At 35.8% G+C, this 14311-nt stretch overlaps 1 protein-coding gene across 1 annotated transcript; it reads left to right on the top strand.

Moving 5' to 3' along the window:
• Positions 1-1874: 1874 nt before the first annotated feature.
• On the top strand, positions 1875-4905 carry nat8l2 (N-acetyltransferase 8-like 2). Its single transcript, XM_054617656.1, has 2 exons — positions 1875-1975; positions 4005-4905. Exon 2 carries the CDS (start codon positions 4017-4019, stop codon positions 4686-4688), a length of 672 nt encoding a protein of 223 aa, XP_054473631.1. The 5' UTR covers positions 1875-1975; positions 4005-4016; the 3' UTR covers positions 4689-4905.
• Positions 4906-14311: the final 9406 nt, after the last annotated feature.

Here is a 14311-nt window from a genome sequence, read left to right as displayed (position 1 = left end):
GTTTTTTAACTTTTAAAATCTTAAGCTAAATTTAGTTTTGCATTTTCTTCAGTACATATATTTTGTGATTATTTGCTTTTTTGTGAGGATTTACTTCCTGTCGTTATAAAAAAAATAATGTGTACAGTTTCCTCTTCTGTCAGTCTGATAACTCTGCATTCTGTGCTATGTCTGTGTCGGACACACACGATCATCAATATTTTAATCTGACTGAGTAAAACTGCAAAACAAGTGTACTTCCCATAATGTGTTCTATTAAAGATCAAGTTTAAAGCCTAACAGGAAGTGAGAATCTCTGTCACATTTATCTGAGGGACAAAAATACTTTGTAGTTGGAACTACTGCTCCATTAGACTTTGTTGTTGTAGCCGTCAATCATATAAAAAACACTACTTTATATTATTACAACTGATTGATTATCACTTTCCACTTAAAACACTTGATAATAGGAATATGAGTGGTAGAAAGATATTATGACAGAAAGTATTTTAGTATGTTCATCTTTAAGAACACCTCTTTCATTCACTACACTGATGCACTTTCAAGCAAATCTCCATGCGGGTTGCAACCAGACTAAACGTGGCACTAAGATCTATTTACACATATGTTCATTTAAATGAATAAAAAAATCAACTTAGTTACTATGTGTAGAATATTTATGTTATTTAAGTATCTAATCATGATTCATATCATTCATAATAAACAGAGTCCATGCTCACAGAGGAACATATTTTCTGGAAAGAATTGAATTTTTTTCTTAAATGTAAATTCTAACCAAATTTCCTTTCATGCACCGGGACGACAGCAGAGATCTCAAAGACGGATAACTCAGGGAATGTGCGACCAAAACTATCTGCACGGCGAGAACGAGGTTAGCGAGTGCCGAGGCCGACTTGAACTTGACTGAAATGGGCAGACCTATTGGAAATAATTTGGATGTTAGTGATGCAATAACTGGCTTTAGTTTTGCATTAAACAAGATTATCATCAACAGATATGAGAAATGAGGATGTGAGATCAGTGCAAACATTTCCCCCTTGTGGCTTAAATTGTTGTTCACTATATATCAAAATTAATGTGGAATATTTATCTTTGTTATTGTGTGTAGTTTGCATAAAAGCCATAAAACATGATGTTAAGATTACACAATTAGCAAAAGTAATGTCCTTGAATCAGCTCAACTGACTGAAGTAGTTGTACTTGCATTTAAATTTAAATTTTAAATTAAGTATTTTCTTCCATAAATAGTTTATGACTCTTATATATTTTGACTAAGTACTTCTTAACCTGTAAGCACAAATATTATGAAGTACTTTTACTGTGTACTTTTTGAGTAATCTAAGGTCAAATACCCCCCATAGAACAATAATATGCCATTTTGGCAAACTTTGACATTGAATAAAAACCCTTTCTTCCATAAGTAGTTTATGACTCTTATATATTTTGACTAAGTACTTCTTAACCTGTAAGCACAAATATTATGAAGTACTTTTACTGTGTACTTTTTATGAAGAATAATCAAATACCCCCCATAGAACAATAATATGCCATTTTGGCAAACTCTTGAATAAAAACTTCCAGTGACCAAGATTTTGACAAGCATTTTCCTCAAACTTTGATGTACTTTTACTGATAAAAACACTTTCAGTAGTTTTTTCCTCAAACTTTGATGTGGGATAAAAACACTTTCTTCCATAAGTAGTTTATGAGTCTAATATTTTTGGACAGGATTCTTCTTGGACTGCTTGCACAAATACTATGAAGTATCTTTACTGTGTACTGTGTAGCCTTATACAACTTCTTAGCTGGACTTTGATCCGACATAAAACATGAAAGTTGGGTTAACTTCCAACCATCCGGTCAGTTTTCCCGGCACAAATGGACTACAAACATGGCGTTTGTAGTCCATTTGTGCCGCTAGTTGGACCGTGGAGCTCCTCGACCAGGACTAGTTTCACAAATTGTCCGGTGCTTCGTAAGTAAAGACAGCGTCAACTTTCATTAAAGTGTGATGTTATAATGGGACCAGCATCGGGTTTACTGTGACGTATGACGCTAGTGACGTCACCTTAGACTCCCTCACCGCTTTTAAATCAAATCTTAAAACTCACCTGTTCCTCTCTGCCTTCCCCTAAGGTCTTGGTAATTTAGATTGCTTGTGTTTGGGTGGTTGTTCAGTTTTAATAGATATTCTTAGATTTCAGTATGATTAAATTTATTTATTTATTTAAATGTGGGATAAAAACACTTTCTTCCATAAGTAGTTTATGAGTCTAATATTTTTGGACAGAGTACTTCTTGGACTAATTGCACAAATACTATGAAGTACTTTTACTGTGTACTTTTTGAGTAATCTAAGGTCAAATCCCCCCCCCATAGAACAAGAATATGCCATTTTGGCAAACTTTGACATTGAATAAAAACCCTTTCTTCCATAAGTAGTTAATGAGTCTGATATATTTTGAATAAGCACTTCCTAAGCTACATGCACAAATACTATGAAGTACTTTTACTGCATACTTTTTGAAGTACGCAGTAAAAGTAAAACACAGTTCTATTCAAATTGGCAATGCAGCACAAGAATGTAATGAACCAACTCTCTTCATTTCCGCTAGACAATGAAAAACAACACCTATGTCATCCCACAACTTCATGTTCATGATTTGTTGTAACATCATTTTGTGATGCTTCAATAATATAGATCTACAATGTCATAGTTAAAAAGAAATGCTAACAAAAAAGAAAATATTTTACTCAACCCAAGTGGCCCAGAAAGTCAACCTTTTTAGATAGTAGCATTGCAATGCTGGCGTAAAGAATTGCAATCAAGTAAAGCCAAGAAAACCTGATATGGGGAGGGCAGAGCCCCCAGCTTCCCTGCTCATCTTGTCAGCCACCCTCACCCTCATCCCTGCTCTACCCACTCCACCAGCCTACAAATGTATTTCCACCAGTCCAGGCAATATTTGCTTGATGGACAAGAAAAGGCTTTTTCTTGTTTTATGGAGGGGATTTTGACCTTGGATTACTCAAAAGGTACACAGTAAAAGTAGTGCATAGTATTTGTGCATATAGCTTAGGAAGTACTTAGTCAAAATATATCAGACTCGTAAACTACTTATTCCACATTAAAGTTTGAGGAAAATGCTGAATCTTGGTCACAGACTTTGACCTTAGATTATTTTAAAAAGTACACAGTAAAAATACTTCATATTATTTGTGCATACAGTTTAAGAAGTACTTATTCAAAATATATAAGACTATATAAAAAACTACTTATGGAAGAAAGTGTTTTAATACCACATCAAAGTTGGAGAAAAAGGCTGAATCTTGGTCGCTGAAAGATACTTGGATTACTCAAAAAGTACACAGTAAAAGTAGTTCATACTGTTTGTGCAGGTAGTCTAAGAGGCACTAAGTATAAAATATAAATTTCATAAACTACTTATGGAAGAATGGGTTTTTCATCCCACATCAGAGTTGAACCCAAATACACAAGATCCTTTACTTTGAAATCCAGACCAGAAGTATTCCTTGAAGGGATTTGCCATAGCTTTAGACTGGACGAATATTACATTGCATTACCGTAAGTATTGGATCAATCGCACACACACAGAGGCAGCTAGTTTGACCAGACAAACCTGAGAGGCGGCTGGCTTGACTGCAGTGAGCTTTCACAGAGTTGCTATTTTAAAGCCGATCATATGACAAGAAACCAGTGATTGCTGACTCGGATTTGGCTAGGATATGGCCAGAAGATGGTTCAAAGAATAAATATCCAATCCAAGCCGAAAGTGAGTTTGGTTTGTAGAATTTGTTGTGTCCCAAACCCAAAAATACTCAATTTAAAATGATATAACAAAGAGGAAAAACAAAGCAAATCCTTATATTTGACAAGCTGGAACTAATGAATGTTTGGTATTTTTGCTTGTAATGAATGAACACACTCCGATAAAATAATGCAATAATTCACATGTCAGTCCTTTTATTTTATTTTCCCATAGTTCCCTGTGGTCATGCAGCTGCTGATTCGCCCTTACCGTCCCTCAGACAAGGACACAGTGCTCACCCTCTTCAGCGTCGGCATCAGGGAGCACATCGGCCCATGTTTTCGCAACGCCATGACCAGCCCCCTACACCTCGGCGTCACCCTGGCTCTGTGTGTCGCAGGCTACCTGTTCGGCTCCGTGTTGGGGGCCGTGGTGCTGCCGGGAGTCTGGGTGGGCCTCGTGTACTACTGCTGTCATGAGCTTTACGCCAGCTTTGTCAAGGAGAAACTCCGGACAGACATGCAGGACATCCCCAGGATGTATCTGAGCAGACCGGAAGACTGTTTCTGGGTGGCGGAGGCTGAGGTTGATGGGAGGACCCAGGTCTTGGGTACGGTGGCTGTAGTGGCCAAACAAAGTGGTAAAGAAAGATTCGGGGAACTCTTCAGAATGATCATCTCACCGTCGTGCCGTCGGATGGGCCTCGGCGTCAGGATGACTCAGACTGTGGTTGACTTTTGTAAGGGGCGAGGCTACTCCAAGGTGGTGCTGGATACCAGCTCCACCCAGGCGGCTGCTGTGTCCCTGTACGAGAAGCTGGGGTTCATTCACGTTGCCTCACACACCGAAACCCATGCTTCTAATTGGATAGTAACGATGGCCAAGGTGACGATTTTAAAAATGGAAAAACACCTGTAGTCTACTATTGAGTATAATCAATACTTGACTGACGCCCTTTATAAAACTTATCTGAATGTTTTAAGCATTTTTAAACAGTAGGCCTACTGTTCCTAAAAGTTTGGACCAAGATTGCTCCGACTGTTGATTATTTTAAATTTTTTACCATTTTCTACTGCTGTGATTTTATTTTACAAATGACCAATCACATTTAACTGTTTTTATACACAAAATCATGCAAGAAATAAAATCACCTCAAATGGTTTTGGGACGCTGTTGGTTTTGCTCTAACACCACATCCTCTTTCCAACACTCACATGCTTGAACTGAAAACATTAGTTCGGCTAGAGCTATGCTGGTATTATAACACCAAAAATAAACCAATAAAAATGTAACTTTTCCCACCCAAACGGGTGCAATAAAACTAGCAGGAGGGTCACAGCTAGTCAAACATAGTCTTTCACTATTATCACTTACACCTTGTTCATTTATTCACCACTCCCCATAAAATAGACACTCAATAGTTAACTCCTGGCGTGGCCAAAACAAAAGAATAAACTTCAATATAGCAGAACGTATTTCTAATAATTGCACTGTTTTTACATTGTATACAGGAGTTTAAACAATAGATGTTGGCGAGATTACTGTTAGTGAAATTATTGTCTTAACCTCACGGAACTGAAACAAACATTTGACCATTTCTGCCTGTTGTGTTCGTTACATTTTAATATCAAACAAATATTTACGTCTCATATTTAGGTCTGCGTCATAATGTAGATGTGCCCTTAGGCCATGAACACAAACTAATATAGGTATTTTATCATTTTCTTCCAGATTTGACTTCACCTATTCATATATTTACACATATCATCATAATATTTTCCTCCTAATAAATCCAGATATTTAAATTAACTAGTTTAAAGCTGACTTTAACAAAAAATAATTAACGTATTGCTTTTTGTCACAATCATAATGGAGGTAATGGACATAATTTACAATAATATACAGTAGAGGGCGACATTTATCTGAGCAGCACTGAATCACACCGTCTGAGATGCAACTCACTGGTTTCTTTTATTTGCAGTATTTACTGTAGATGATAATGAGATGTTTACAATATCTGTAATGTGTGTTAATATTACTGTAGTGAGAATCAAAGCACTCAATAACGTGAGAACGATGGTCCAATCAAAATGTACTAGCAAAGTAACATAAATACATTGAGGACGGTTTCCAAGTGCATGTTTGAGGTACTTGTGCTTCACATGTGTACTCCACTACATTTAGTCATAGTTACTTGACAGATTGTTGGTTAATATTTTTAATTACCTCAAATTTGACCAGCTACAACTACAGAATACTTCTCACACAGTAATGGATCAGTAGTGATAATCCAGTAATATAATGATTCCTTTTACTTAATACTAATGCATTTATCTGATAATACCTTTGGACTCCTACTTAATTAAACATTTTGATGCCATACTTGTACTTGTCCTTGGGGTATTTTTACATGGTTGTATTGATACTCTTGTAAAATAACTCAATACAGGTAAAGAAACACCTTTTATAATGTGCAGCAGCCCTGCTGGGTTGTTTTTAAGGTCACAGTTTGTTTGTTTTTATTGAGATTGAGGTGGCGGTTCATCATGTTTAACCTAGTTTTTGTAGCAGTGTATATGAAAGGTACACTTTGTAGAATGTTCATATGATTTTATAGCATCATTCAAATGATTCTGTTTACATGAACAAACATATTACCTGGATACCGATGCACTCACTATGTGTGCCACAGTGTGTGTGTTTTTTATTCTACCACTGGGAGGTGCTAAATGTTTAAAATCCAACACATGGCAGCTTTAGACACTTGTTACTACTTTGTTGTGAGGCTTGGACACAACATGAATGAATATTAACAGGGCACAGATGTGTATGAGTTAAAGTTTAGTTTACGAGGACGATTTTAAAAGAACATGACACATTGTTGTAGATTAAAAAAATTGAATAAATAAATATAATTAGGCAGTTAAAATTAGCCCCATCTAGTCAATTTAATGCGTCAGTAACAATAATGATAATCATATGAAATCATATTATAATCATCCAATAATGTAATAATAACTGCAGGGGCCAGTGAGTGCATAGACTTTTACAACTTTAAATACATTTTGGTGATAATGATGTTGTTCTTTAAACTAAATGATATTTTCTATGCAGGATTCATACTCGTTACTTGTAATGGAGTATTTTTATACCATAGTATTGCTACTTTTTCTTTAGTAAATCATCTGAAAACTTTTCACCAAAATGTTGTGTTTTGTAACTACTGCAGAACATTTTTGGGTCAGAAAACAAGTGACCTACCATCAAAAGCGCCCCAAACACACACACACACACACACACACACACACACACACACACACACACACACACACACACACACACACACACACACACACACACACACACACACACACACACACACACGCATGCCTATCCCACGTGTGTTTTTGTGCTGATTGATTCAACCAGTAAACAAGTCACTCAGCAGGACTGATGACTGCTGGAATTGCTCGGAAACAACATAACTCTAGTGTAATAACTTCTATTATGATAAACCTTTTGAAATTATAAAGTTAATACATTTTTAATTTTGTAGTTCAAAAAATTAATGTTTTTACTTTAGAGGCCATGTGAACTTGACAGATTTGTTTATTTCTTTGTTTCTCTGAGATCCGTTTACAGATTTGAAATTTCTCATTTAGAAAAATCACATTTCCTTACAACAAAACTGCATCGTCAATTATCGTTTCGAGGGAACGTTTTTCCTTCAAGATTACTTTTGTTTTTGAAGTTTCACAACAACGTTTAATCAAAGTCATCGTAGGGGGGGAGGTTCATGGATCAAACACCTTCACCCAGGAGACCACTGTTTGTGTCCAGTGTGAAACCAGAAGTACGGTACAGAAAAACGATGATGTTTTACTCACCGTAACTAAGTAGTTTTGTGCCTAAACATAAATGTAATCGAGAATGCAGTTAAACACTTCATGATGTTGACATACACGTGTAGAAATGTTGATATAAAAAGTAGGTTTCGATCAGAACACACCTTTCTAGAAATGTTGATATCAGTTTTTTTGAGTCAACGTATCTGTAGTTTTTGCAGAAACGTACAATGCATGCAAATATTTTATTCAGGCGACTGGGTTGAATGTCACATAATTCTTTGCATCAATCAGGATTTAGTAACATTTAATTTGTTTCGGCCTGATGCAGGCGCCACTGACAAGTGAAGCAAATGAGGAAGTGATTTAAACTTGCATTCTCTCCACTGGCCATCAGGTGGCGACTCCTCTGGTTGCAAAAAGAAGTTCTATATAGAAATCTATGAGAAAGTAACTCAACTTCTCACTTGTTTAATTACCTCAGTAAACATTGTTTATGGTCTCAATCGCTAGTTTCAAGTTGCCTTCAATATAGCATGATATTCATTCAGTTAATTATGGTCTTATTTAGAGTGAAAGAGACGATAAAGCAGGGTGTGTTTTAGGGCGGGGCAACCTTGTGATTGACAGGTCGCTACCGCTACCAGAGCCGTATACGCCGTCTCTATGTCACTTCTTTCCACAGTTCAAATATGGGCACTTCCGTTCATTAGTTGCAAAAAAAACAAGAAGGCGACAAAGAAAATCTAAGATGGCGGTGAATTTGAAGCTTTAAAACCGCAGTCCGCAAACATATAGGGGACTTTACAAGAACTACGTCCACTTGCTACGTACAGACTTTGTTTTAATGACGCAATTAGTTGAGATTTTGATCGTCAAAGTCTTAAGGTGACAAAATCTGCCTACTAGCACTTCTGAAACTAACTATTAAACTTGATATTTCTTATGTGTTTAATTCAAATATAGCCACACATGTAAAAATGACTTGCTATGTTTCAAAGTATTTGTGCTAAGCTAAGCTAACCAAGCTGCTTGCTGAGGCTTCATGTTTATCATGCAGATTTGAGAGTGGTACACGTACAAGTCGCCACTATATAAAGGTACACCTCTACAATCTAATGCAATTCAATACAACACCTCTGCCATGAAATCTATCTATGAGCATTTACGGTAGATATTGTATGAAATGTGTACGTTTAGCACAAGCGTATTCCACGAAATGTTCCTTTAAATGCAGCCAAAATGTGTTGAAATGAAGAATGCATTGGCCAATCAAGTTTACCTTTCCAAAATGTCTGCAGGATCACTCTATAAACCTCTTTATACATATCTGTAATGATATTTTCAAGTATTGTATGTGCTTTATGCTAATAATAAATTGATAAATGTGAATAGAGTTTATTTCTTTCAGCGTCATTTCGTCATCTCTATTTGATCTCTGTTCTTTTAAGTCCTCGTTCGTCACATCCTTGTACCCACAAACACATGACACTTGTTTTGAGTTCACCTCTACACACATTTCAGGTTAATGACACTTGGCAGCTCTCCAAAGCAAAGAGAGTGATTGAGAAAGCAGAGGTAAAGTCACTCTTACCTGTGTTATAACACTTGGCAGTGTTTTTGTGTGCTCTATCTGTGCATCAGAGGCTTTGAGTTCAACACTAGTGGAAACAAGATGGCAATATTGAATCTGTGTCAGGTGTTGAGAGGCTGAGGGGACAAACATGTGAAGGTTTGTATCGTTAAAGGCCTCCATGAGAGTCAACACTCAGCATGTGTCAGCTGTGTGGTATTATCCAAAGAGTCAGACATACATGATTATTGTTTATAATAAACTATTTATGTATTTCCTAAAAAAAATTAACATTGGTTACTTTAAATTTAAAATACCGAATTTAATGGATAACAAAAAAGGATAGCAGAAGAAGAATGAAATGATGTCAGGAGCTTAGTGAGCAGCAAAAATATGGACAAATATGTAATAATAAGAAATTACAAAAAGATAAGTCTCTGCAAGAGAATAATATACTCTCTTGTAATGAATCTGATGTGATAAATATAAACAGAACTTATAAGTAAATACCAAATATTCAAAAGACACTTTGGTTTGTTGTTGGATGAAAACTGACAGTATATGTTTTTTATTTATTTTTTTCTGACGGATGATTTTCATTTTTCATATTTGACACACAAAAGCAAAAAACTAAACAATAATCTATCAATATGAACCTTATAGAGTCGACTGAGACAAAAGTCTTCAAAGAACAGTTGTAAACTTAAAAAAAAACTGTACAAATAGGAATCAGAAGCTTTGAAGAAAGAAGTGATGTGTTCTCTCTCAGACACTGAATCAACCAACAGTGGTCCTCCAGAGGTTAAACATTGGGGCTGCATCCAAATGTTATATAACTTAATAATGATTAAGTTTAATGCAGACTCTAACCACAGTCTAAGTCTAACCACAAATTGCATCCAATGATACTTATGCATCATTACATTAAAGCAGATTCATAATGAATTGCCTGAGGGAGGACAACCTTGAAAATAACAGCCACACACTGTAAAAAGTGATGTGGAATATCACGTCTAGTTTTGTATAAAAATCCCTCAGATGAGGGAAATAGGCCACTTTATACGTTAAAAAAGGTTAAAAAAAAACGTGTCTTTAACGTATTCCTGTTGTGTGGAACAAACCTCGGCGTCATTATATTTTCTTCTTGACTTTTTCCCAAACTACCCTTAAGCAGCCTTTATCTGAATATATGCGTGCTGAACAGAGAACCATTCAAAAGTCATTGATCATAACTGAAACTGCGCTGTTCAAAAAGCTAAAAAAAGCAACATGCAGTGGTGGAAAGTAACTAAGTACCTTTACTTTAGTACTGTACTTAAGTACTGTTTTGAGGCACTGTACTTGAGTATTCCCACGTTCTTCTATTTTATACGTCTACTCATTTATTGTACTTTGTACTCCACTACATTCATTTGATGAATTTAGTTGTTACTTTACAGATTCAGAATACTCGTACAAAATATGATCAACAATTAAAATACGTTATGTTATTATAGATTTAGCTATAGAGCAGTTAATAAAGTAATTAAAATCATCCCTCTTTATCAGCTGCAACATTCAAGTGATGCTTTAATTCATCAATCAATAACTATAATTTAATAATATAATGTATATTATTCTGAATGGGACAATCTGCATAATGAGTACTTTCACTGTTGGTATGTTCTGACAATATATACAATATTGAATGCAGAACTTTTACATGTAACAAAGATCTTCTGCACTGTGGTTTGTGCATCTTCAAACACTCAACATTTCCACAACAGGATGGAAACAGAGGGACCAATCTAGAGGACCATCACATCATTCAATCAGATGCTTTATTTACTGAATGCTCTACTGAATCACGCTTTTCTGTAAATTACACCAAAATAAACAACAAGATATTGTCAGTTATTTCAGCAAGATGACCAATAAAGACGACGACAGTTTAGGAAAGACAAAGATGAAAACGCTGAAAGAAAATATACTTTCAAGACAAGACTATGTAATAAAGAGGAGAGACAGGGACATGACATCGATCGAAGATCCCTGGCTGGATTTGAACCAGTGATCTTGTAGTTTAATGGCATCTGAACCACTGGGTGACCAGGATGCCCAGTCTACACTTTTAAATGTGTCGTGATCGAAATAATGACCCTGAACTTCAGCTCTCAGGTTCATTTTCAATGCTTATCAATTTGCAACATCTAGTGTGACAGGATGTTCTCTCTGTATCATGCAGTGGTTGAAAGCATTCTCAGATCTATAAATACGAACCCTAAATTCAAACTCCTACTTAAGTAAAAGTATTATCAGCAAAATGTATAAAAGATTGGCCTTTTTTTTCTGCAAGAACGGAAGCTTGTGAATGATATTATTTTTTATTCATCTATATTAGTGACTAAACTTTATTTTATTACATATTTAGATCGTTAAAACTGGCGCAACAATGAGAAAGTAGTATTTAATTGTTAATGTTTAAATGCCAAGTATAAAATCTAATGTACTACCTAAGCAGTCTTAATATATGCATGCTGAACAGAGACGCATTCAAAACTGGGATGCTTGAAGAATTGAAAATGTATCTTAAGAAAAAGCAACATGCAATGGTGAAAAGTACATTTACTTTAGTACTGTACTTAAGTACAATTTTGAAGTACTTTACCTGAATATTCACATGTAAATCTACTGTTTGATCAATGTAATGCAACTGTTGCACTTCCACAATTTTACACAACACACAAACACACACACACACGCACACGCACACGCACACGCACACATACACACAATCACACTTTTCCATCAAATGGAACAGCGGGTCCACAACAAGCTGCTTGTTGTCCTGGCAAAAAAACCCCAAAAAAACTCTGATTGCACAAAATCGGACGACAACTGCCCAAGTACACACACACACACAGCTGCCAAAGTGTGTAATAGTTATTTGATCAGGTCATGTTGACAGATTGACCCTTTAATGATAAACAGACGGACATCTCCTCTGTGCGCCGCGGGAGGCGGGGGACCGCAGGGCCCTGACTTCCTCTGCAGGCCGTTAATAGAGAACACAGCTCGGATCAGAGGAATAAACATGCTGCTGGCGACGCACACAAACCCTCCCATCCCCTAGTTTATCATTTGTGTGTGTTTTTTAAGGTAAATGGACGGCACGAACAAATGTTTTTCTGACCCTGTGACCCTCTGGGCTAAAAGCTTGATAAGGCATTTAAGGCATTTAAAAAAAAAAGGGCCAGTTAAACAAGTATTACTCAGTTTCTGTAGACATGAAAGACACTGATTTACTGTTTATACAGTATATATATTATATTTATTTGTTGATAGTAGGGGCATAAGAAATTGACTTTCGCACACTGTATTGTTATTAATTTGATTAGCACATGTTGCCAATTGATTCTACATAAAATAACCAATAATGATGAAGTTAACACAATTTTACTGATAAAAAAATAAAGTTGTACTACTATTACACGGACGTATACTGTTGCCTCTTATACAAACATGCACACACACCCTATGTAACCCAATCTAATTGTAATCTATACCCCAGGGCTCTTATGATTTCATTACCTTTGTCATGGTAATTGCTTTATGTTGTTGTCTGAATGTCCGTCTTAAGGTCTGTCTTCCATGTCAATGTCATTACATGTATTTTTTGTTTTTGTCACGTTGCTTCACTGATAAAAAAATAAAACAAATAAAGGGATAATAAAGGGTAATCAAAGTAAAGAAAATATACTTGAGCTCAAATTGGGATTATTAACATATTTGCCCAAAAAAAATGATTAGTTTCAAGTTGTTCATGCCTTATCATTTGGCAAAAACATATACATTTTTGAAAAAATTGATAAAAAATCCCAAAATGGGGATTTGATTTGTCATTATGGGAATTGATTGTATGACTTATTGTCAAAAAAGTTACGATGATTTTTAATCAACCAATTGTTACCCAATAAATAGTGCAAAACGTTGATCTGATCACCCGCTGAAGCCACTATATATTAATTTCTGACCTCCATTGTTAATTAATAATAGTTCCCAATTTTCCAGAAAGAAGAACTGACTATAAAAGATATCTACACCATCATAACAAAATTTGGAAATTTATCAGATACTCAAGGGTAAACTGTATTTTATTGTATTTTATGATATTTAACTCTTCAGTTTCAGAAATCTCTTGTAGATTTTTCTAGATCTTGTTAATTTTTGTTCTTGGAAACAGCATTGAAAGAACAATTTCAACTCAAGGTCCACTGACTTTCTTATATTTCTCTTTACATCATGTCTTGTATTTCTTATGTGTCAATGATTATATATATGTTTATGTAAAGCACTCTGTCTTGTTGAAATGTGCTTCACAATTAAACTCGCCTTGCCTTATACCGGAGCTTTTGACTGCTTTATACAGTCTTCATCAGCAGTTGCAGTTTGTTCAGTTGTGGTGGATCTTTCGATGTTTAAACTTTCTGTTTTTCTGAGCTATTTTACGTCAACCTTGAAGCCAACATGGATGAGATGAGATGGAAGTTTAAACATCAACAGTTTCATGTCAACTGAGTGAACTCAATCTGCTGATGAAGACCATGTGATACAGTCAAAAGACTTTGAATTAAGATTGTTTTGTCAATGAAAACTCTTCTCCTTTATTCCTGAACTCCTGGTTTTCATTTCCGCATCTACAAAAAAAAAACTTCAACTCTTTAACACACTTCGCTTGTACTGTCGGCGACACACCCGAACACAAAAAGCAGTTAAATCCCACAGAGGCTGAACTTAATGCTGAACAGAGGCAATTAAAGTTTTATAGTGCACTTTCGGAGAAAATGACTTCCGCTAGGGTAAAATAATATTTATCACCCAATAAACTGTCACTGATGCATTATTGAGAGTAACTGCCCCACAACTTTTACAAGAAACGTTTACCAGCAGCTAAAGCGCTCTAAATATTCTTCTGATTATGAAGTATGCTCAGGACGCAGGGACGAGAAACTCCGGCTTGTTTTTCACTTTTCTGTCCTCCATTGTAAAAAAAAAAAAAGAGCACAACGAGTTTCAAGCGACGGATCAGAGTCCTCCAGCAGGAGACCTTGAGGAGGTGATTCAGGAAGAAATCAATGCGGTTT

Source organism: Anoplopoma fimbria, chromosome 17, assembly GCF_027596085.1.
Source record: "Anoplopoma fimbria isolate UVic2021 breed Golden Eagle Sablefish chromosome 17, Afim_UVic_2022, whole genome shotgun sequence".
NCBI lineage: Eukaryota > Metazoa > Chordata > Actinopteri > Perciformes > Anoplopomatidae > Anoplopoma > Anoplopoma fimbria.
Note: the sequence above shows the minus strand (reverse complement) of the source record. Positions and strands in the feature narration are given on the sequence as shown.